Source organism: Pelophylax lessonae, assembly GCF_965119305.1.
Source record: "Pelophylax lessonae genome assembly, chromosome: 13".
In the NCBI taxonomy this organism is placed as follows: domain Eukaryota; kingdom Metazoa; phylum Chordata; class Amphibia; order Anura; family Ranidae; genus Pelophylax; species Pelophylax lessonae.
The window spans coordinates 35,741,906-35,767,505 of record NC_138780.1 but is presented as its reverse complement, the minus strand read 5'-3'; the positions used below and the strand labels follow the sequence as shown (position 1 = coordinate 35,767,505).

General features: G+C 41.6%; 2 protein-coding genes across 2 annotated transcripts in view; both read right to left on the bottom strand.

The window, feature by feature from the left end:
* Nucleotides 1–3,673: 3,673 nt before the first annotated feature.
* On the bottom strand, nt 3,674–15,883 carry LOC309569301 (uncharacterized protein). The gene is given in 6 exon segments (XM_082275084.1): nt 3,674–3,912; nt 6,176–6,386; nt 6,389–6,391; nt 6,395–6,477; nt 12,113–12,448; nt 15,764–15,883. Coding segments are annotated over 6 exon segments (783 nt in total). The 5' UTR covers nt 15,798–15,883; the 3' UTR covers nt 3,674–3,796.
* Nucleotides 15,884–24,926: 9,043 nt separating this feature from the next.
* LOC309569326 (uncharacterized protein) overlaps nt 24,927–25,600 on the bottom strand; it is a 37,691-nt gene continuing 37,017 nt past the window's right edge. Inside the window, exon 6 of the mRNA XM_082275120.1 lies at nt 24,927–25,093. Within this exon, the coding sequence (XP_082131246.1) occupies nt 25,037–25,093 (57 nt within the window). The 3' untranslated portion in view covers nt 24,927–25,036. The remainder of the gene's footprint in view (nt 25,094–25,600) is intronic.

Here is a 25,600-nt window from a genome sequence, read left to right as displayed (position 1 = left end):
CCGATGTCCGCCGATCAGTCGGCGATCGTCGGGGGAGAGGGAGAAAGTCAGGCGGCTTATGTAAACAAGCCGCCTGTCATTCTCCCTGGTGTAGAAACACCGATCACACGGTTCTACTATGTAGGACCGTTGATCAGTGTTCCTACACTTCAAGCCACAGCCAATCACAGTAAGAATCACGCCCCTAGGGACACACACAGCCTCTCTCTCTCAAACAAAGTTAACCCCTTCACTACCAGTGTATTAAAGTAACAGTGCATATGCATAGCACTGATTACTGTAGAAATGTCACTGGTAACCCCAAAAGTGTCAAAAATGTCAGTCAAGGGTCCGATCTGTCCGCCACAATGTCGCAGTACCGCAAAAAAAATTGCAGATCGCCGCCATTACGCGTTAAAAAAAAAAAACAACAAAAATTACAAAAAACTTTCCCTTTGTTAGTAAACGCGATAACTTTTGCGCAAACCAATCAAAATACGCTTTTTGCAATTTTTTTTACCAAACATATGTAGCATAAAACAAATTGGCCGAAAATGTAAAAAAAATTAGATTTTTACATTTTTTTGGGGGGGGGGGGGGGAATTTCATATAAAAAAATGTGAAAAATATTGTTATTTTTGCAAAATTGACGCTCTTTTTTTGTTTATAGCGCATGATCAAAAAATCGCACAGGGGATCAAATACCACCAAAAGAAAGCTCTGTTTGTGGGAAAAAAAGGACGTCAAATTCGTTTAGGTACAGCGTCGCCCGACCGCGCAATTGTCCGTTAAAGTCACGCAGTGCCGAATCGCAAAATACCCCCTGGTCTTTTAGCAGCAAAATCCTCCGGTGGTAAAGTGGTTAATGCTCTTAAGATGGCACTGGTCATGTCTGGCAGAGTAGAAATTCAGATTTTTCTCTGCTGCAGTTAAGTGACACAGATGTCTCCTCCCACCCCTGCTCTTAGACTGGACAGCAAAAGAAGAAGAAGAAGTGGACTGGTGAGCTCCTCCTTTCAGCATGGCCCTTGTACTGCAGCACAATTGATCACCACCTTTTGCTGCTTTTCCCTCTGCCAGTCTAAGCTCTGCTTTACCGGGGATTGCAAGAATCTGGTACCAAGACAGTCACATTTAGGCATTGGCACTGCTTGTATTTAAAACTACATTTAATGATGATTAACTGATTAACAATGATAGATACAGAGCTGTATTTTGTATATATAAAGTTTAGTTTCATATTCAGGAAAGTACATATTGTACATCTGTGTGTATAATGTACATCAGAACTGAAAAAGTCTTGGTACATTTAAAGCAGAACTCAAGGAAAAAAAAAAACTTTTATAAAATTCTTTGTTTTCCAAGTCAAGGATGAAATACAGCACATGACATTATTTCGCATTGACACATAGTATTAGCCGAAGACAAGAGCCTTCCCAGAGTAACAATCAGTATAATATGTTCCATGGATGTTAATGACAAAGGAGCAATGCCAACCAGCATGTATTGCATACAGTAAAGCCCTGATTGTCAGGCGAATGATCGGCCGTCTTTTGTCCGGTGCTGTCCTGTCGGTTGAAAAGTGCTAAAGACTGCACACGAATTTTGTCGGCCAACAACAACCGACTGCAGAAGTGATGTCATGTGATGGTTAACTTTCTGAGCATGCCCAGTCTTGCTCATCTGGCTTTTGTATGGGTATGTGTGTACGGGCCTTAACACCTGACTAGGTAGAAGCTGGAGGAATATCTATCCTCCATTTTGTTCCTTTGACTCCATCTTGTGACTAAAACCCTAGACTTAGCTTAATTAAAAAGCCTATCTAAGTAAATGTCCTTGAAAGTTTCCAGGACATTACACTTTGTGGTCAAACTGACCCTTAGAGCAAGCTTGTTTGAAGTATTAATTATGCCTTATCTTAACCCTTAGAACAAGTCTGATGTAATGCCAATTATAAATATGCCTTATTTTAATTAGCTCACATGCAAATATGTGACTTGACGCAGGTAATGGTAAACTGCTGAAACTATTATTCTTGTATCAATTCTATGTATAATCTACTGAAAAGGGACTTCCCCTATTTTCTCTCTATAAAAAGTTTTTTAATGTTTGAATAAAGCCGAGCATTCTGTAACATTGTACCTGCCGTCTCTGTGTCTCATTGAGTGCTCCCAGATATCTGAAGGAACTTTGACGCCTAGGGTCATGCGAGTCTGAAATATTGCCAACAAAAGCCAATTCGATTATTGTGATAAATAAATAATACAATGTAAACCACATATAAAAGGCTTTCGCACATTTATTGCCAAATTTTGGGTTTTAAAGCAGACTTTGATGATAGAAAGCAGATCTCACAACGATGACGTAGTCACTTCATGAAAACTTTATTGTGCCATAGACAGTAAACAACATTTCCTTGCCACAAGAACCTTCCCTCTTGGATGCTTTTCACCACACTAAGCTTAGTCCTAGAGGTGGCTAAGGGGGGGGGGGGGGGGGGGGAGTCTCTTTTATACCAGAAATAGTTAGGAACAACAATGGCATCTTTAAAGTGGTTTCATGTGTTATAGGCGCTGCCCTTCAGAGGAGGTTCTTATTCAGTCATTGCTCTTCAGGGGGCATACATGTATAAATTATATGTATTTTATTCATCTTAGTAATATTATAATTTAATAAAAACATATGTTTATATATCATTAATTGTAAATGTTTATTGTAAATTTTTGAACAAAGTCTAAATCCCCATACATCATGATCATGACAATACCAACACAGCGGCAACTTATGGAGCTATGGCGGATTAAGGGAACATCTTGAGCCAGGGGGCTCTGGGACCGGGTATTGCTTATCTATGCTGCGAGGCTGATTAGGTCCTTTGGAAGGACCTGACCCAGTATAAATGTATTATTAGGTCATATACATATACCCTTTATCTGTGTGGAAGGAGACTCCTCCTAGGGATGTCGGACTTACTGGTTGGACAAGTGGTCCTGGTAATTCCATTGTGTGACCAGTTGTAATATTTGGATATCTATATTCCATTTGGGCTGTGTTATGGAGCTAATGATCTATATGGCCTGCAATATATGACCGTGGTCGCCCCCGCTTCATATGGTCCCGACGCTTGCCCTGGGAGATGTTATGCCCTGTTCACGATCTTATGGGAATAATTGTCTTAAAGGTCTCTCTGGCCCTGAAGAAGCCCTTGGCGAAATATGTCGGCTCTTTGAGGACCTACAGACTGTGCCCAATAGAGACAATATTGTTGCCAATTTGGTATGTTGTATCGATGATTCCTTAGGGAACATGTCTTTTTATATGTATTATACGTATGCATACGTATTGTTTTCTTTTTTATCTTTATGATTTATTGAAATATGTTTTTATAAAAACTTCTCTGTTTTTTTTGTGATCATCCCTCCTTTATAGGCCTTGAAAGTCCCGCTGTTCTTTGCTGTTCTGGTTGTTGTTCATAATTGGGATGCTGGCCATTTTCTTCGGGGTATTTTGTTAACAATACCAACACATTTCTCCTTTTATTAATATTGGGAACACTCCTATTTAGTCACCTTAATGTAAAGTCACTCACTTTTTGGCAGGCACCCCCTTAAATTATTGTTGGTTTAGCCCTGGTGGTGGAAGGCCTACTGACATCACCTTGGTATTTTGTGGTACTTATTCCAGCATCCTGCTGATCCTGAGCAAAGGCTCATAATAGCCATTTTAAATAAAGTGTGGTTTGGGAGTAAATCCCCACTTTAAAAAGGGAGGCTTTAGCATTATCCAGATTTCTGGTTCTAATGCTCTTGTGGAGATGTTAGTAGTAATTCCAGGAGAGATGTACTGCGAGGCTGAACATCAATAAATAGATTAGAATCACAGCCGATCTCACATAGAAGGAACACTGAGTGGTGGTCACTCTACGATCTGACTCTGTAAAACAACAATGACAATATTAACAAAGCAATTAGGCAAATGTTTCAAGCTGATTTATATAAAGTTGGTATACAGGTGGTCCCCTTGTTACCAACATCTGACTTACAAACGACTCCAACTTACCAATGGAGGGAAGTGAGAGGAAATCCACCCCGAGGAAGGGAAATTCTCTCCTGGAAGAGTTCTAATGGGAAAAAGGTGTCTCCACTGAAGCTTTATCACTAATCCTTATTTCCACAACAACCCAAAATGTTCAAAATTCAGTTCTTATAGGGACAGAAATTGAGATGAAATCTTCTGAACAGACAGCAAAACAAATGGTACAGGGGTGTTAACCCTTCCCTATGCTATCCAAAAAAACGTTAAAATTATTCTTTTGGCTGGAGCTAAACCTAAAAAATGTACCTGTACCGACTTACAAACAAATTCAACTTAAGAACAAACCTACAGTCCCTATCTTGTTTGTAACCCGGGGACCGCCTGTACACATAAAGGAGAACAATGGATTCCTATATATAATAATACAATCTTAACACCAATAATAACAACAAAAAGGTTGAAAAAGCTGTGGTATTTATTAAAGGTTACCTTCTAGTACATTGTATACCAAACTATAACATTATGATGACCACCACGATAGGCTTAGGCTTAGCTTTAGAAGTATGACCCAACATAACCAAAACACAAAAATTATTTCAAGAACTAAATTCATTCTATCTTGGAAGAATAACCAACCCAACTAAGAAAATGGTGGAAAAAAACATAAAATGTATAATAAAATTAAATCTGGGGGAGCTCTAGCAATGTTTTGTCTTAACTGCCAAGCAACAGCAGCATCAAGGGGGTTATATGGGCAAGAGAAGCCACCTGTCCAAGGACCAACAGTTATCCTTGATGCTAACAAGGCCAAAAGGGGTGGCATGTGCCAGTGCGGGTGAGTACATAATTTACCTGTGTGGCTGATAAAATCATCAGGGGTTATCACCATGCAGATAGATAACCATGTTTAGATCTGCAATGGAAGCATACGATCAGCAGTCCATTGAACCCATTAAAAGTATGCCCGAGTATTTCCCCTGGGATGCCTGTCCATTCTGTAAAACAATAATTGGCAATTCTCATTCAGACCTCAAACTATGAACCCTGGACTTACATAGGTCTTGAAGCCCCTGCCCCAAACGGTGCAATCTGATTATCTACTTAAAAAAAAAAAAAAAATCCATTTGTTCTTATATTTCAAGTGGATAAACAAAGAAGAACCTCATTAACTTTATTAAAATCTAGTCCAAGAGATTCCAATCTCATTTCCCTTCTTAAGAGGGTCGCAATAGACCACACATTTGGAATTGGTCCCCAACTGCTTTTAACTCAATATTGCAGTCAGTCATCTCATGAAATGGTTACTGACAACTGCCACTTTTAAGAAACCTTGCATATATATGATTATTTAATCCCTCATAAACTGACAATCAGTTATACCAGTTGGTTTCACTTGCTTTAAAGCTGCCTACAGACATTACCTCTTGAGCACACCCTCTGACCATTTAATGTTGGACCAAAAACATTTATATGTGTGTAGGCATTCCCTGAGGTCTGATTACCAAGCCTCCTTGGGAGAAATAATTGATTGGCTGGGGTGAATTTTCTAGGCTGATCTCTATTGGCGTTTTTCATGACAGAATGGCATCTGTGGTGCTCCCCTTTTCTATAACATAGAAACAAACAGACACGTTTATGTCTTGCACTGGTCTTTGCACTGCTTGTACACTCACAGTGACCAGGCCCTCCAAGTTTTCATTGCTGCTCTTTTCAGTTTAAGTGGAATAGACTGTATCTGTATCTAGAGAGAAGCAAGTAAGAATAGCTGATCTGGAGAGAATTGTTTTCTCTCCAGATCTTGCTTACCACAATGGAGTTTTGCTTTATTAAAAGTAATTACAGAGCTCCGGCAGCCCAAAGTCACTTTAATTGCAGCAGAGTTTCTGTGGGGCACGGTTCCGATAAGGAGGTGACAATTGCAGCAAAGTTATTTTTAATTTTGATTATTATCTGGAGTTGGGCATAGGCAGCACCTGACAGATTAGTGACACAAGCAAATAGTTATGAAACATAACTAAAATGATGCTATCGTTGCAATGTTCTTGTATTCTAGCATTCCTATTTGATTTTCATTTTCAGATCCAGTTGCATTGAAAAGTCAATAAAACAATAACAAATAAAAAATATTCTCAAGGCAGACCCTACCAGGTGTGACAGTTACCTTTTTCTTTTTTTGCCCAATGTATCCAGACAGGAGAGGGACTCAGCCAGACTTCACAGGTCACATGACCTCCATAGTCCCAGGTGTCCTTAGGAAGTAAAAGGAAATTCTGAAAAGTCCAGGTGCCTCCAGGTTCTTCCTTGGAAATCATTCTACCCTTGTGTGGTATTCCAGAGACATTCCAGGTCATCTGAGCTGTATAAACTGAAGTACTGACTATACAGGCCAACTGGATGGTCGTGCTTGGGAAGGATGTTGAAGAGGAGCCAAGAGGTGGATGGAACTCTTAGGTGTGGGACTGTCTGTGAATTGGGAAAAAAAAAAAAAATATAGGATATGTAATTGTCACGAAACACATATTGAGATTTTATTTACAGATATTGGGATAGACAGCCCATTTCTGAGTATTCTGTGCTGGCATATCTGAGAGGCCATGTTGGCATATAGAGTAAGCTGTACTGCCAGGTGCCATGACTTTACCTTTCTGCTTAGGTTGCCTCCAGTTCTCTTCATATCTTTGTGCCCCTTTCCGGCACCTTTATCTCCCTTTGTGTCCCTTCCAAGCACTTCTCTTCACCACTCTACACTCATTCCCTACACCCCATCTCTCTATTTGTCCCTTCCCTGCACTTCTCTCCACTTCTCTGCATTTCTCTCCACCCCCTATCCTACACTCCATCTTCTTGTATGCCACCTCCCTCCACTTCTATCTACTCCCTGTCGTGTTCAACATGTTTTATTTAGTTTTTTTACAGTTACCGGATAGACACTTTATTCAGTTCCAAACATATATCTGTCTAAAAAGTACAATTACACGTAAAGGCCCTTGTGTTGAATTCATACTTTTAAGAAAACTCTCGAATGTCCCTTAATGGATGGGCACTGCTCCCCTTCTTTGCACTTCTCTAAAATTCTATGTGCCCCCTTCCCTACACCCATCTCTTTTTGCAACCCATCCCTGCACTTCTCTTCATCTATCTATGTCCTCTTCTTGTATCTATATACCATATATACTTGAGTATAAGCTGACCCGAATATAAGCCGAGGCCCCTAATTTTACCACACAAAAATGGGAAAAATGATTGACTCGAGTATAAGCCTAGGGTGGGAAATGCAGCAGCTACTGGACCCAACTGGACCATTACAAAACCCAAAACAGGGGCTGCAGGCATGGTACAGGAGAATGCAGGGCTGTGGGCATGGTACAGGAGATGCAGGGCTGTGGGCATGGTACAGGAGAATGCAGTGCTGCGGCCATGGTACAGGAGAATGCAGTGCTGCGGCCATGGTACAGGAAAATGCAGGGCTGTGGACATGGTACAGGAAAATGCAGGGCTGCGGACATGGTACAGGAGAATGCAGGGCTGAGGACATGGTACAGCAAAATGCAGGGCTGCAGGCATTTTACAGGAGAATGCAGGGCTGTGGGCATTTTACAGGAGAATGCAGGGCTGTGGGCATTGTACAGGAGAATGCAGGGCTGTGGGCATTGTACAGGAGAATGCAGGGCTGTGGGCATTTTACAGGAGAATGCAGGACTGTGGGCATTGTGCAGGAGAATGCAGGGCTGTGGGCATTGTACAGGAGAATGCAGGACTGTGGGCATCGTACAGGAGAATGCAGGGCTGTGGGCATTGTACAGGAGAATGCAGCGTTGTGGGCATGGTACAAGAGAATGCAGGGCTGTTGGCATTTTACAAGAGAATGCAGGGCTGTTGGCATTGTACAGGAGAATGCAGGGATGTGGGCATTGTACAGGAGAATGCAGGGCTGTGGGCATTGTACAGGAGGCTGTGGGCATACTACAGGAGATGCAGTGCTGTGGGCATGGTACAGGTGTACCATGCCCGCAGCACTGCATCTCTTGTAGTATGCCCGCAGCCCCGTATAACGGCAGGTAGTGCGGCTGTGGAGGAGTCTCACTTACCTGTTACTGAGGCCCCTTAGATTTAAAAATGGCCCTGCCCGGCACCAACACGTCATTGCGCATGCACCGCCGCCGCTCGGGAAATCTCATATACGTTCGGCTATTCCTGGGAATAGCCGAACGTGTACGGCCTTTCCCGAGCAGTGGCCTCGCATGCACGGTGACATGTTGGCACAGGGCGGCGCCATTTTTAAATCTACTTCAACTTCAACAGAGAGCATCTTCACCTGTTTTTAGCCATAAATGTGTTGAAAATAAAATGTATCATCAGGGACCTTTCTATTTGTCCAATCTCAAGAAGGTTAATTTGCAGAGTTTTGCCCTTTGGGACTTTAGATGCAGTGCCACACAACCAGTAATAAAAACATAGTACAAGTTTATTGAGTATATGCCAGCATTAAAACTGGGAAAAGGTGTCATAATGCCAAACAGTTGGCCAAAGTATACAAATCCATTACATTGGTACATACAGTAACCAAATAGTACATAGTTAATGTGTCGTGACCTCTATTGTGACCCAACGTGTTTCATCTCATAAGGGAATGGACAATGCAGGAATGCAAGTCCCTCCACAGCCTCACGTGACAAATGTCATGTGATCTGGCACCATTACATGTCGGCTAAGCCGCTGCCATGCGCTGGATGCTGTACCCGACATCGATGCATCTCAGTGATCCTGTGATGGGCCTGCAGGGCTATAAATAGGAGGGCTCAGACACCAGTCACCACATTATTTTTGGTCAGCATTATTTTGATACTGGTAGGTACAAAATCTCTCCCTTTATTTGTCACACATACCGTATATACTCGAGTATAAGCCGAGTTTTTCAGCATGTTTTTTCATGCTGAAAATGCACCCCTCGGCTTATACTCGAGTCACTGACTAGTGTCTTTTTAAAAATGGCACCGCTTGGCGCCGTCGTGTCACTGCGCATGTGCCGCATGCCCGGAAATAGCCGAACACCCGAGCATCGGCAGCGCATTTGCGGTGACGTATGGCGGCGCCGGGTGGCGCGATTTTTAAATCAAAGACGGCGCCTCACCGACAGGTAAGCGAGACGCCTCCGCAGCCCCTGCATTTCCTCATGCAGTGCTGCGGGCATGGTACAGGACATTCTCCTGTACCAAGCCCGCAGCACTGCATCTCCTGTGCCATGCCTGTACATACTGTGCCATGCCTGTAATTACTGTGCCATGCCTATACCTACTGTGCCATCCCTATACCTACTGTGCCATGCCTATACCTACTGTGCCATGCCTATACCATCACCTGTGCCATGCCTATACAATGCCTGTACCATGACCTGTGACATGCCTGTACCATCACCTGTGCCCTGACCTGTGCCATGCCCTTACCATGACCTGTGTAATGCCTGTACTATGACCTGCGCCATCTCCTGTACCATGCCCACAGCCCCTGTCTCGTGGTGGTCCAGTTGGGTTCAGTAGCTGCTGCATTTCCCACCCTAGGCTTATACTCGAGTCAAAAAGGTTTCCCACTTTTTTGTGCTAAAAGTAGGGGACTCGGCTTATATTCGGGTCGGCTTATACTCGAGTATATACGGTACTTACTTTTTTGACCTGATTTGACCTTGTACTACTGGGGTAATCCCATACACTGGTGTCATTGTCTCACCAAGTTGCATTTATACTTTATAACCAATACACTTAGTTTCAAATGTGGATTATTTTAATTCAGCTGTGCAGGTCACTTTCACCACTTCTAATTATGCCATATGGTTGCTTTTGGCTATTCAATCATTATATACATTTTTTTTTTTTTACAGTTTTTTACCTTTCATTTTACATTTTATTTATTTTAATTGTGCACGTCACCACCCAATTACATTCCTTTTTTTTTCTAGCCACCATCCTGGCAGGTTATGTTGGACGGTTTTGTCTGCCAGTTTTTCCATCTGTCCTATTTTGCGCTACCGGCCCATTTTGGAACCTTTACCTACAGCTCCCATGTCTGACGTCTCCGGTGGCTGCTGGAGCGATTTTGGTATGCAGCATCCTGCATTATTGTGAGTATGGATCCCTTAGTCTGATTCCTACATTCCAATATTCCTGAAAAATTTCCATGTTCTTTACTATGTTATATTTTTTCAATCATTTTACTTTATAGATTATGTCTATGCATCAACCTCTAAAGAGTGAGACTGAACTTACGAAATGCGTCGGGTCACTCACCACAGATGCCATGACACATTTACTATGTACTATTTGATTACTGTATGTACCAATGTAATGGATTTGTATACTTCGGCCAACTGTTTGGCATTATGATGCCTTTTCCCAGTTTTATTGCTGGCATATACTCAATAAACTTGTACTATGTTTTTATTACTGGTTGTGTGGCGCTTCATCTAAAGTCCCAATGGGAAAAACTCTGCAATTATAAGTACATTAGGGTTGGAAAAGCCTCGCAGGATACTACCAACCGTATTTTGTTTCTTAATCTCAAGAAGGCTTACCCCCTACTTGACATAAAATTCACTCTGTCCTTACAGGGTCACTTATAAACAAAGGCAGTCCTGAAAAACAAGAGAATAAATACTTACCTTTCTAGTAGCTTGTGTTTTGAAAATGCACAGATTTCTTCTTCTTGGTCCCTGCAAATCTTCAACACTTCTGCATGTGTCAAATACCTGATCCCCTTACTGTAAGTTGTGGTTCCTACCACTGATTCATACGTCCTGTAGTGACATACGAGCCAGAAAGAGGAAATAAAGCATGTGGTAGGAGGAGCAAAAAAGGTGTACAAGCTTTTCTTTTACAGGGTTTGCCTTGCTTAGGTCTACATGCTTTACTTTTAAAGGCAGGAAATGTCATGGTACTACTGGTGTGAGCCCACAGGTGAGCAGGTGACTCGGGATCCCCAAGGGCATGGAATCTAAGGGCCAGCGGGTGTTCTGCCTGATACCCCCTCACGGGAATATGGACTTAGCTGCATTTTGACCCCAGGTCATGGCCCCTAGGTTTACCCTGCTCGTGAGGAGAGTACCCAAAGACACAGTGCAGGCTCGAGTGGATGGATGGGTGGATGGAGCAAAAGGAGAGCCAGATAACAAGCCAAGGTCAGGGCGGGCAGCAGACAAACATAATTTAGGAGAATTAGCTAAGTCGGTACACAAGAGATCAGTCCATGAGAAGTCAGGTTAGGAATGATTGCACGGAAGGGGCTCAGGAACAAGTGTTGCTCAAGCAACCAGAAACTGGTCTGAGTGGGATTTAAATATGGAGACAAATGGGAGGCTGGACAGGAAGTAGCAGGAAGGAAGGAAGGGAAGGTATATTACCCATCAGGTGAAGTGAGCGACACCCATAGCTGCTAAGTCAGTGCAGCAAGAGCAGAGCACAAGCTTGTGGAACCACAGACCTACAGCAGCAAAAGGTAAAAAAACGCATGCAAACAGTAAGACAAAAGATCAGTTCCACAGCTGATCTGTGACAGGAAATATATCTCCCACAGGCAGTATATATTTCATCTGTGTATTTACAATAGCATGCACATTTTAAACTCCCAGCACAAAGACCAATCTGAGAGCTTTCAGTCCAGGCTAAAGACTGGTAGCCTGCCAGACCAGCTTCAGATCAAGTGACCACCGCGACAGTGGTCACATGATCTCTTATCCTGCCCCTGGCATTCTAAACTCTAAAAGGACACTGAGGTGGGTAGGGGAGGGTTTCTTTATTTAGAGATTCATTTCCCAGTACTTACTAAACTGACAAGTCAACCTCCAGCAAAGGTCAGGGGCCCCAGTTCTAGCAACATTCTCCCCTAATCCAAAAACTTGACTTTGGAGACTTTTGCCCACAAGCCAAAAGCCACTTTTGCTTAGTTAAAAATAAAAAATAAAAAATCTCCAGATATATATTTTTTTAATTTGTGTTATCTTGATTTTTAATTAAATAAATACAGCTTCCTGTCCTTTGGAAGTCCAAAAAGTCAGGGATTTTGGATTTGGGGAGCAGAATTACACATTATCCTGAAAGTAATATCTTACCTCTTGCAATTAGTGATGTCCCATTGCCGAAATGCATAACAAAAACATAATGGAACGTACAGTAATAAACTCCAGAATCGTTGTTTTGGACATTGTAAATCTCCAGGATTGCCTTAGTGTCAGTGTTTTTGCATCCATATTTATGGACATCATTGTCCTTGAGACAGGTCTTCACGCATACTGGACCTTCTGCAGGTTTGTAGCTCTCTTTGTACCAGGAAATCAGCTCTCCATCCTCTATACTATCTCTAAGTACACAGCTGATGACTGCCGTGGCACCAACTTCGACCGACACCAAGTTCTGAGGCTGATACAGAACCATCTGGGCGACTATCACTGGAAAGAAAAGGTTTGGGATTTAGTAAAAAAGTATTTTTTCAATTCCATGAAAAATATTGATCTACAGGACTTACAGGTTGATCCTACTTTGCTTGAGTATATATAGGGCAGCACTTCTCACTGGGTCAGCAGGACAGTTTTTTTTTTTTTTTTTTAACAATATTTTAAGTGTATTTTTACCTTTGAAGTCAAATTTGAGAAAATCCAACTTAAAGGTAATACTAAACGCACACAGTTTAATTTACAGTGTCCCTTCTATTTCTGTATATGGATGATGACACTGTAGTTATTTAAAAAAAAAAACAAAAAAAAAACCTTTTTTCCCAAATGATATACAGCGCTCACATGACCCAGCTCTTTCTAAATCTGCTTGCTGGGAAACATAAGCAGGATGAGCTTCTAGTCCTCTGCTGCTGGTCACAAGTTAAAAAAAAAAAAAACAGCCTTTGGGATACAGAGTAAAAATAAAAAAAATGATATCAATAAACTGTTTTAAATCGTCATACAAATTGACTGTATATTTAAAATCATATATTTATTATTTTTGGCAATAATATGGTGTGGGTAGATATCTGCCAGTCACAGGCTGTGTGATGCCCCTCTAGGCTGTGTCTTAGAATATGAGGGAGGTAAAGCCTCCATCAATCCACATGTAAAATCCTACTGTCAGAGAATTCTGGTAGGATGTCTGGCACATAGATAGACATGGTATTTCCCGAAGAATGGCTAACAGGCAAAATCCCTGTTGATGTCAGATGGGCTATTCAACGGGACTTAATTCCCATATCCTTTGCTGACTGATCTTCAGCTGTGCCCTGTGTCCCAATTGACCCTGCATGTTCTCCCTGGTACTGACCTGGCATGTTCTTGACCTGATACTGGATTCTGCTTCTGTCTTGTCGTTTACCCTTGATCTGGCTCCATTCCCGACTCTGGCTCTGCTCATGACTTGGTACCTCACTGCCCACCTGTTGATTACCCTGGCTTTTCCTGAGACCCTGCTTCTGCCTCTGATCATGGCTCCTGGTACTACTCGGGTGCTTTCCTGGCTGTCTGCTGCACCAGCATTGTACACCGCTGTATGTTTCAGCCTCAAGAGTCCTGACAAGCTGCCTATCCTCAACCATCAATGTAAGTGGAGTGCCCTTTTAGTCTGGACTAGTCCTCTGCACACTACTGCTGTTCCTGCTCCTCTGGTTCCACAGCCACCTTGGAGTCGCATTCCCTGCTGCAGGTTCTGCAATCAACACCCACAGGCACTCGTGTCCCCCTGTCCCTTGGCACCCTCCGTCTTATCCTCAGTGGGGCCAGGGCGGGAGATATAAAAGAGGCCGACCTCGTAAATTTAGTCTCTTATAAGGTATGTGACCCCTGCCCCCATTGTGCTTAGTTGGTTAGTGGGCTTGGAGAAGGAGAGAGTGGTCTATCATTTTCAAATGTGTATATGCCCACATGAGTGACACTATAGTCATATGGGCTGCACAAATGTGATAGGGAAGAAATGCTCAGGATAGAAACTCACTGAAAACTGAGCATGTGCAGAGCTGCCAACATTGCTCTGAAAATCCCTAGTTGAATTGGGGACATGGACAGAAGGGGGAGATGGAGAGCAGCAGGATCAACCAGATTTTTTGCAGAATACAGAAAATGATTCTCATAGTGACTGAGTATGAACAGCGTGTAGTACAACATTTATTAATAGTTTTTGATAATGTAGGTTTAGTGACACTTTAATGTTCATTTTGTTTATGCATCTAGTAATTTTTAGATGTTCCTAGAGACCAGAAAGTTATTTTCAGGGCTTCCACTTTGTTAAAAAGGTTGCTCTGGACAAAAAGAAGAGGGACCAACTAGAAAGAGCTTACAGTAAAAGAGATGGAGAAACAATAGTTTAATGAAGGTAAATCGGCTGTTCACTACGCAAGTAAATTTAAGCTTGAAATGGGAATTTCTCTTTAGCTTAGTGAATGAGGTGAAGCTCTGCTGACTTCCACCATCCAGTCATGTGCAAGAAAAAATACTGTTTCTATTATCTTGCTTGTGATTGGGTAGGCGTTACTAAGTACATTTTTGCCTTGTTCCTTCAGGTAATGGAAAATTCACTTGCAAAGTAAACTGTCTATTTGCCTTTGGCATACTGACCCAGTGGCGTAAAGCTGGCCATACACTGAGAATTTTGGTCAGTTCCTGATGAACTGGATGTAATTCAAGCTGTGAGTGGCCCTGACAACACCCTCCTGCCCAACATCTATCAGTCTGAAATTTGAGGAAGTCAGTCAAATTGTCAGTCAAACAGTAGCCGCATCCATTCAGTAGCTGTGTGGATACAATAGCCAGCAGGAGCAATTCCTCCATCCATGCAGTTTAGCATGGGTGGGGAATCTAATTGATTAGAGTTTATGGCCAGTTTAAGGTAGGGGTCAGTAGATGATGCAGACATGAGTTGGTTAAAGTGTATCCATAACCTAAATTTCTTTTTAGTTTAAAGTTTGTCTCAGAGTTAAGAAGGAGAGACATAGAGATAGGGGCTACATACAGTTGTGCTCATAACTTTACATACCCTGGCAGAATGTATGATTTCTTGGCTATTTGTCTGAGAATATGAGAGCCGGTTCACACTGAGGCGACACGACTCCTTACTACTTCGGGGGCAACTTGTGCATTACATTGCACCATGACTTCGGAGCGACTTGCAGAGACTTCACATAATGGAATAATGGAAGTCTATGCAAGTCCCTCCGAGGTCGCCCCGAAGTAGTACAGGACCCTTTTACTAAGTCGGAGCGACTTGTGTCGCTCCTATTAGAACGGGTCCTGTAGCGGTCAATGGACCGCGAGGGAGCGCGACTTGTCAGGCTGACAAGTCGCGCTAATGTGAACCGGCTCTGAATGATCACACAAACTTTTCTTTCTCTCATGGTTAGTGTTTGGCTGAAGCAATTTATTATCAATCAACTGTGTTAACTCTTTTTAAATCATAATGGACAACAGAAACAACTCAAATTAAAATCAACTAAAAGAATTCTTTAATCTGAAATGTTGCCTTTATCTTTTACCCCTTATCCTAAATAATTAGGTATTTTATACAATTATTTTATATTGTTTATATTTGGTTTTACATCTCAAGTTTGTTTTTTAATGTTTTGAAGTAGTTAAATGTTTAATGTGCATAATGTTTAATGTACTTTACAACTAAAGTAAGTTTTAAAACTTTATCAAAAAGCATAGCAAAGTCTTATATTTTATTCATTTCTAATTTGGTATTAATGTGTTGAAGTATGCATGTATTTACCAAAAAAATAGGTTGCTTACCTTTAGAAAACAAGAGCAGGTCAAAAAGTTTCATGTTCGCTTGCCTCTAATATCGTTTGTGGTTTGCCGTGGAAGATTTGAAGGTATTACATTATTACATACTACCCGTAAAACACTCCTCTTGTAAACATCCTCCTCATTCTGAGGGACAAAGTTGAAAAAATACCCTGTAATTTCTAGAAACTAGAACAAACTTTTTTTTAAATCAAGTGCTAATCTTTTAGCCTTTGAATTTGTCAAATACCACCAAAATCTGAGAAGGTTAAAGTGTATCTAAACCCAAAGCCAAAAATGTAATATTTCAGGTTATTTGTTCTTAGTATGGTGGCTGCATTCATTTTCTTTTTTTTTTGCTTTATTTTTACCTGGTAATCTTAAAAATAACTAACTTCCTGTTTTTTGGGTGGCTACATCACTCCTTTGTCAATGGAGAGAGCCATGGTTGTCACCCAAGGCTATTTTTCTGATATGGACTCCAAAAATGTCTGTATCTTTTCAGCTCCGTTACTTTGGAGTAGGGATCGACCGATATCGGTTTTTCATTGTCGATACCGATATTTTGATCATAGCTAAGCGATATCCACCGATATGGGCCGATATTTTCGTACATTTAAAAAATCTTTTTTTTTTTAATCACTTGACAGGTACTCTTGTGGAGGGATCTGGGGGTCTAAAAGACCCCAAACCCCTCCTCTGCACTTAAAAGCATTCGAAACACCAAGTTTGGCTGTTTTAAATGCTGTAATTTTTTAAAATCTGGCGCCAGACAGTACCCGGAATTGATGTCATAACATCACTTCTGGGTTTTTACATGGAGACCCGATCAAAAATGCGGCTTTGATCAGGTCTTTGGCGGCCGTGCAGGTTGGTTGCTCCGGGTCTCCCATCCCACCGGGCGAGCCACGGAAGGCAGTTGGAGGGGGGGGACGTCCCCTCCAGCTCCTTGTAATGACAGCTGAGCAGCTTCTCAGCCGCATCGGTTGTCATTACAAGACAGCTGACCGTTGGCTATGGATGCCAGTACCGAGGTGATGCCTCTAGCTGCAGCTATCACTCCGGTACAAGCACTTTCCGAAATATCGGCAATATCGGTCACCTTGGTGGCTGATTCCGATATATGGGGAAAAGTGCATATAGGCCCTCAATATATCGGCTTTGCCGATAATCGGTCAATCCCTACTTTGGAGGCTGGGCAATTTTATAGCTTATAGAAGATAGCTAGTGTGGAAGGTATTCTTTGGTGCAGCTTACACAAAGTGATGGGAATGCTGCAAGATCAACATATACTGTATATTCTGCATTTGTTGAAAAATATTCTGAGCTTGGGAAAAAAAGAAAAATAATGCAGCCACCACATCTATGGGCTGCTATATATTACATTTTTATTTTGGGGTTTTAATATTATTTAAACAAGCTCACGCCTGCACTATTCTTCTCTGCACTGTACTGTACCACAGGGCCATGACACTCCAGGCTAGCAGAAAGTGTGTTTAATAATACTGGACAACATCTAACTTGGAAAATGTCCAGTAAACAGCAGTGCAGGAGGACATGGAGCTTTTTGAATACAGTGCAGTGGGTTGATAAAATAGAATTAAAACAAAAACTTAAAGCTGGAGATGGGCATTAAAAAGTTTTACAATAAAAATGGGCTTGTAAGTTCCCTTTTTTGGGATAAGCAGCAGGGCCTACTTGACCGACCTTATTTGGGCCATAAATTTCCACTATTCCCACCTTCCATATGTGGCAATGCTGGGTGCCTGAGACGCTAATCACCAAGCACCAGTGGTATCACATGGCAGGGAGGGGAGTAATATACATGCTCCCCCAAAATTAGAAATACTGGGTATTTGTCTTTGTTTGTTTCTTTGTTTGTTAGTGGTGAGTAAGGAGACGTCAAACCAATGACAAAACGCGTCAAGCTAGAATGTGGAGCCCTGTCTCACGGGCAGTTCTGTACCTTGGCCTAGGCAGGGACGTCATAAGTTGTAGGTGGAAGGCAAGTCGGAAGTCTGACGCGCTGCCCCTTTGCATGGGTCCAATACACGAGTGCGAGAAGCTGCACCGGAGACAATTTTTTTCCACCAGTGTTTTTAGATTATATGTGTTTGCCCTAAGTATAGCCCGTGTTCTGGACTTTCAATTAAAGGTCATACGTTTTTACTCCATATGGAGTCCATTCTCCGTTCCTTTTTTGCCTTTCTATGAACCACCCTATCTGGAACATCTGAGCCGGCAGTAAGGGGGATCGCAGGATTGATGTGGAGCATTCACCTGGGGCAAAGGAACCCAACAAAGCCTTATTGATGCTATTGCCGTATGGAAAGGAGGATCCACAGCATCTGTTGAGTGGGAATTTTGCTTGCCTTCTGTTCACAGGGGTGCTGTTTTTCCTCTTGGTGTTGATGCTTAAAGCGGAGTTCCGGGCACAGATCTCATTTTTTGCTGAACATACCCCCGGGACAGTCAGGGCTAGCACATTCCACAATGGCTAGCCTCTGATCTGTCCCGGTTCGCACTTACCTGCAAGAAGAAATACTTACTTTGAAAATTTCTTCCACAGCGTTTCCATCTCTCTTGTGGGCAGCTGAAGCCGGCGCGGTCCTCTTCGGTGTCTTCTTCCGCATCTTCTTCTCCCAGAATGCGCCGCACCGGGCCCTCTCGTCACTTCCGGTGCGGCGCCGCATTCCTAAACAGCTTCTGGGCATGCCCAGAAGCTGTTTAGCAGGGGAATGCGGCGTCGCCCGGAAGTGACGTGCGGGGCCGGTGCCGTCGCATTCCTGGTTCCTGATTCCTGGGAGCGATGACGTTCAGCTCCCAGGAATCATCGCGAGGCAGGAAGTGACGGGGTGAGCCGCGGCGCTGGAGGAGGAAGTACCCTGAGGTGAGTATTTACGATCTTCGATTACAAGGTGAGTGTACAAAAAAAAAAAAAATAACTATCCAATTCCTTTTCAGGTTATGTGTAGCTAGCGGAGGGGCACAAAAAAAAAATACCGATTTTGTGCCCGGAACTCCGCTTTAAGATTGGGAAGAATTTCATCTTACTGCTAAAAAATCACAAATCTTTTAATCTTGGAATATACAGAAAATACTATCTTACACTTATTTGGATTTCTTTTCACTGGACACTTATGCACATTTTACTATGAGGTGTGTTTATCAACATTTGGCACATGTCACTTTATTTTTTGGGTTTATTGAAGTTTATGGAATTACCCTTATTGTATTTCAATTGTATTTATGTGATACTTGAAGAAAATATTATTTTTATTAAGAAGATTGGTATAATATTATTCACTTTTATTACTATTTTCACCATTCAAGCAAGCGCTGGTGTCAGCATGGATTCATATATTCAAGCTGTTCACTGTTCTTTTTACATTATTTAGCTACCCAGCTTGCTCCAGCAGATGCTTTATAGCACATTATTTTATTATAACATTATATATAAATGTGAAAAATATTTCTGTGCTATCCCTGTGTATTAACCACCTAATACTCAACTCTATATACTATAGGAAGCAACTAGCACCACAATGCATCCAACCACATATAGTCACAAAAAAGTGCAACGCTCTCCTTCAATAAAGTGCATTCATTATAGGGAATAAATAAATATTTGAAAACAGTGTAAAAATCATCTATGTATAATAAATTAATTAATAACGTGAGTCCATCTTTTTTTTTTTAAATATATATACAATCCATCAATAAATGATTCAATGTCCGTGCAAAAAAGGGGTGCAGTCCCATACACCGGAAACTCTTCAGTAATTGTCTCTGATCACCACAGTGCCCTTCACCCCACCTATGGGTGTCTTCTTACCTGCTTGAATGGACCTCACTAATTAAATGCGCTTTGCAGTGTTATAAGTGGCACCGCTCCCACTGGCTGTACACTCCAAATCCAAATCAGCAGCTCCCAGTTTTGGTGTCAATCATAAAGGAGGCAAGGGGAAGAACCATAGTGCAAATCGCTAATAAAAAGTATTTATTTCCATATAAAAATCCACTCACATTTCAGTAGTAAAAAACAAGCATTTCAAAAAACAATCCTCTGCATACACAGCTCCACCTAGTCCCAGCGCGATGACGTCACCACCCACCTCACATGTAGCGCCCAATGGCCTTTCTCAAAGGTTCAGGCTAGTGGACTGCATCACGTTTCCTGTTTTTATGATGCCCACTTCCCATGGTAACTGCCAAACGGCCATCACCATGATACTGGAGCCTCACAGATCTTATTAGACTTGATACAAGCTATCCAGGCAGATTATATACTTATACTCATTATCCTAAAAGCTGATAACTTTACTGCTAATACTGTATCTAAAATGCATTGTTTGTATCAATATGTGAGCTATCTATACACATGCCTCTATCAAATGCTATATATGTATATATACGGTATATATATATATATATTTTTTTTATATATAATGTGTGTACCAGCCCCATCTAGTGGTTGTATATAATAGCACATAGCCCAATGAACTCTATGTAAAACCCACATAGCTTCTAAATGAAGCATAAAAGATATAAAAAAAAAAAATTATAAAAAAAAAAAAATAGAATAAAATAAATCTAGATCACCCTTTACTAAATGTAACCCCATCATTGGATCCTTCTACTACTAAACTGTGTATATACACAAAATATTATACCACTACTGGCATATTAAAAAAAAAAAAGTTTTTTTTTTTTTTTTTTTTTATAGGAACAAATACTAGTTACTCCAGACAGGTCTACGAATTGCTAATAAAACAGTTCAAGTCAAATTCTATGTTAAGCCCTCCAGGGGTAAGTACTTTTGTTTTATGGATCCACAATGATTCTCTCTCTTGTTCACACACAATTCCTCTCCAATGTCTGCTCACTTTTTCTTCTGTCTAGTGATCTGCTAGAAGGGGGGGGAGGCAGCCATAGGTTTGTGCTAATGAGGTCAGCTGATGAATTCCTTCCTATGTCTTATGGCTTCTCTGCCTGATGTCTACATACCAACAAATGATGAAGCTTTCTAGCAAATACAGCAATGGCTCAGGTAAGGCCTTGTTCTTAAAATTAAAAAAAAATCTTGCATTTTTTTGCAACAAAGGTACATTAATGGTATATTGTTACATAGGTGAGCTGGAGTTTAGAAAACAATGGTGAGCTTAGCCTTTAAAGCGGCTCTTCGGTCATTTTTCATGTTTCCATGTATTAAATCCTTTGCCCTTGTTGTTTTAACTTTGAATAGTAAAACCTTTTCTTTTTTTGCCAGTAAATACCTTATACAGCCCACTTCCTCTTTCTTCTTTGCTAATTAGCCTAGGCTAATTTCATCATGCGCAGCTCTCTCTCTGTCTCACTCACGTAAGAGATTGCCAGCAAAGGGGGGAGGGGGCAGGAGAGTTGAGGAGGGATAAATCACAGGGGAACCAAGGAGAGCTGCAGAACTGGAGGGGGTTGGATGAGGGCGGAGATAACAGAAGACTGCAGAGATCCATGGGAATTCATCAAGAGAGGAGAAATGTGCAGGCACATAGTGGTGTGAGTGTGTCTGTCTACATATATATGTGTGGGTGTGTGTGTCTGTGTAAATAGAGGAAGTGAACAGGCAGCAGCTTCAGCTGCCCACAGTTAACATGGCTGCAGCCAGACTTAGTGGAGGGAGATTTCTGCAGCATATTTGGCAAGTACAGAATCACAGTATATATAAAATAATATGCAAAGTGGTTGGAGGGAAGCTTCAGAATGGCAAATATGTTTTTATTAGAAATTATGTTAGCAGACTGTAGTTCCTCTTTAATATTGGTTCTGTATATAAATCTGTGAAGTCACTGGTTTTTCTGGGTCTATCCGTTTTTTTTACCTTGTGTTGAGCCCTGATGAAGGGGGGTGGTATTTCTCCTTTCTGTATTTTTAAAGTTTAGGTTCCCTTTTGGTAATCTCCCAAGATTCTGAGCATGTTGAGAGTGCTCAATACACCACGTGGCTTGAAGGCATTCTGGGAATTTTCAGGTGCTACAGAGACGTATTGCACATAGACTTGGTATCCTGTTCAAATCTTTGATTTTATTAGAGTAATCATAAATTTAAAAACTTTCATTAAAAAAAGAAAAAAAAAATCCCTGCGAGATCTGTAAGAGCCTTGGTACATCCACAGACCTCAAAATTCAAAATCTCACAAAGCATTTTTTCACACATTACCTAGTTGCCTAATCCATCAGAAATGTACATACATAGTTACATAGTTAGATAGTTGTTGAGGTTGAATCAAGACAATAGTCCATCCAGTTAAACCTGTGTAGGTGTGTGTGGCCGTAATCATCTCTCATACCCTGAATGTTCTGATCCTTGAGATATACATCCTAGAGTCTTTTGAAAGCCACCATACTCCCCGCAGAAACCATCTCTTGTGGTAGAGAATTCCACAATCGTGTAGCCATAACAGTAAAGAACCCCCCACGTTGCCTGAGGTTAAAACGCTTCTCCTCTAATCACATTGTATGCCCTCGAGTCCTCATGCATTCCTTTTGACTGAATAGCTTTTTTTCTATGCTGAGATCACCATTGAGGTATTTATAAATTGCTATCATGTCCCCTCTCAGGCGTCTCTGCTCCAGAGAGAATAAATCAAGCGATTGCAGACGCTCTTCATAATTAAGGTCCTCCAATCCCCTAATTAGTTTAGGTGCCCTTCTCTGGACTCTCTCCAGCTCCCACACATCCCTCCTGAGGACTGGCGACCAGAACTGGACATAATATTCCAGATGCGGTCGGACCAGAGTTTTATAAAGTGGTAGGATTATAGTTTTATCTCTGGAATACATCCCTTTCTTTATGCATGCCAATATTCTGCCTGCTTTAGCAGTTGCCGCTTGACATTGCATGCTATTGCCTAGTCTATCCTCTACTAAGACTCCCAGATATTTCTCCATTTTTGATTCCCCCAAAGGTTCTCCCCCAAAAGTGTATAGTGCTTTTATGTTTTTAGTCCTAAAGTGCAAAACCTTACACTTCTCCACATTAAACCTCATTTGCCATGTCGTTGCCCACTCTGTTATTTTGTTCAGGTCATTCTACAGTATACAGTATTTCAAAGAAATATTTTATTCTTCCATGGTGATTGTGGTGATGGAGCGCTGATGGATTTGATGTGTTTCTTGAGTCTATTAACTCACTTTATCAGGAACTGTGAAAAAGGAAAGCTTAACCATCAGTGGAGTGTTTAGGGCGTCCAGTTCCCCTACGTCCCCTGGGAAAATACCAACACAGTGGGTAATAAAAAAAAAAAAGCAGTAGTAGTTCACAAAGGTAACCAATTATGTATTACATTGGGTTACACATTCTGCAGCAACAAGTATTTGTTGGCTAGAATGTGTGAAATTGTAGACGTGCAAAACATTGTTTGTTCCTAACTGCCCACATAGACCTTTCATTTTCATATCTCACCATTGTGCAGACAGTTTATGTTAACAAAGGTTTTTTGTGAATATATCAATTTATTATTTATAAAAATTAAAGGCCCATTAAAACTATTGTGTCATGGTAATGCACTTATTGCCTCATCCTGCAGGAATGTACATAACGTACATTACTGAGTTGCAGTGTTATTCAATTTGAATGGCCCCTCATCAAGCTATGACATCACATCTGCAAGTACTTAGAAGAGCTTAAAACAGGCAAAAGGTATTTTAGGGGTGCTTACATAGTTTAGCCCTATACCTCCCACCCTAGTGAAACAACAGATGCCCTGAATGTAGGGTATTTTGGTCCAATCAGATAAGAAGATGTCCAGGGCTGCAAGACATTCTTCAGTGGCATTGAAGAAGCATATATACCCAAGCAAAGAAAGAACAAACATGAGGCCTAAAAGAGATTTAAATTCATGATGATATTTGTTTAGGAATTTCTTTGAGTGAGTTATAACTACAGGTACTCTTTGGAATGGATGCACAAGACCACTGGTCTCCAAACTGGGGCCCGCTGGCTAGATGCGGCCCTTTGCTTGCCTTTACCTGGCCCTTGGGGCACTATACTCCTACTGATATGAGACGCTATTCTGCCAACTGATATCAACAATGGGGTACCATTTTTCCTATTGACATCAACAATGGGGCATTATTCCTCCCAATGATACCAACTATAGGGGCACTATTCTTCAACCTTTTACCAAATGTGGTGATGTTAACTGTGGCTGATGCCAGGAAAATCTCCACCCTGGCAGGTCACAGTACGGTCCCCCCCCCCAAAGTCTGAAAGACAATAAACTAGCCCTTTGTTTAGAAAGTTTGGAGACCCCTGCACTAGACAGTAGAGTGTGTTTACTGATGAAGCCAATGTTCAATTGGCTTAGTAAGCAGTTACTTTACTAGGTGAACTTTTTCTATACCTTTACTGAATTGTCCTAATTTCTTGCAGTGACTGGAAAGGCCAGGGTGGTTTCCCTGTTGCCTAGGGATATTGGCAGTTGGAGGGGCACTTGGGGTTGAGCATGGCTATATAGACACAGCACTGACAGCAAGTGTAGTAATTTGCTAAGGAAATAATTTGTTTGGGCCAGCCTGGACTAAACAAACTATTTAAAGCAGTGTTCCAGCCTCCCCCTCCAAAAATAAAAAGTCAGCAGCTACACATACTGTAGCTGCTGACTTTAAATATTAGGACACTTGCCTGTCCTAGAGTCCAGCGATGTCGGCACCGCAGCCAATGTTTCCATTGGCTGTCGGGTGCTGCCACCGCCATTGCCGGTATGGGAACCAGGCAGTGAAGCCTTGCGGCTTCATGGGCAGGTCCCTACTGCGCATGCGTGAAGCACTCTGCGCATTCGGATTGGCTCGGCGGCGGGGGAAGAAGGGGTGCCAAACTTCGGAGGGACAGCGCCGTCTCCCGGAAGTGGGGAAGGGTACCTGTCAAAAACAGGTACCCGTTCCCCCGTCCCCCCTGAAAGGTGCCAAATGTGGCACCGGAGGGGGGGGGGAGGAAGCAAATGAGCGGAAGTTCCACTTTTGGGTGGAACTCCGCTTTAAAGTGAAATTAAATCTGGAGTTAGGCCGCAAAATTTAACAAGAATCATTAGCTATTTTACAAACGGTGCATTAAAGAATAAAACACATATACTAGTTACCTCATCTTATGATTTATTATTTACTGAATGTTGTATATTGCCCATTTTTAATTTCCTATAAAACATCACACAAAAAAGTAAGCAGCAGAAGCAAAAGTGCACAAAAATGTATCTTGGGGTTCCACCGAATTCAGGTGCAAAGCTGATGAGGTCTTGTCTTGTTAATATTTTTTGCGATTCCAGTGATGTATCCGCAGTTCTGCATAGGTGATTCCATCCTATGTGAATAAAAACAACATTGAAAAGACAGAGAAGATGCAAACCATATCATATATATAGTAGTTGCTCAATGTCTCCGGTATGAATGTATAAATATCTTAATGTTGATCTCAGCATAAAAAAAAAGCTATTCAGTCGAAAGGATTGCATGAGGACTCGAGGGCATACAATGCGATTAGAGGAGAAGCGTTTTAACCTCAGGCAACGTGGAGGGTTCTTTACTGTTAGGGCTACAAGATTGTGGAATTGTCTATCACAAGGTGGTTTCTGCGGGAAGTATGGTGGCTTTCAAAAGACTCTTAGACATACATCTCAAGGATCAGAACATTCAGGGGTATGAGAGATGATTACGGCCACACACACCTACACAGGTTGAACTAGATGGACTATTGTCTTTATTCAACCTCACCTACTATGTAACTATATGTAACTATGAATGGACTGTCCCATTTAGAGCCTGAATAGAGAGAATTTAATGAAGACCTGAACTCTGAAAGCTGTACCCA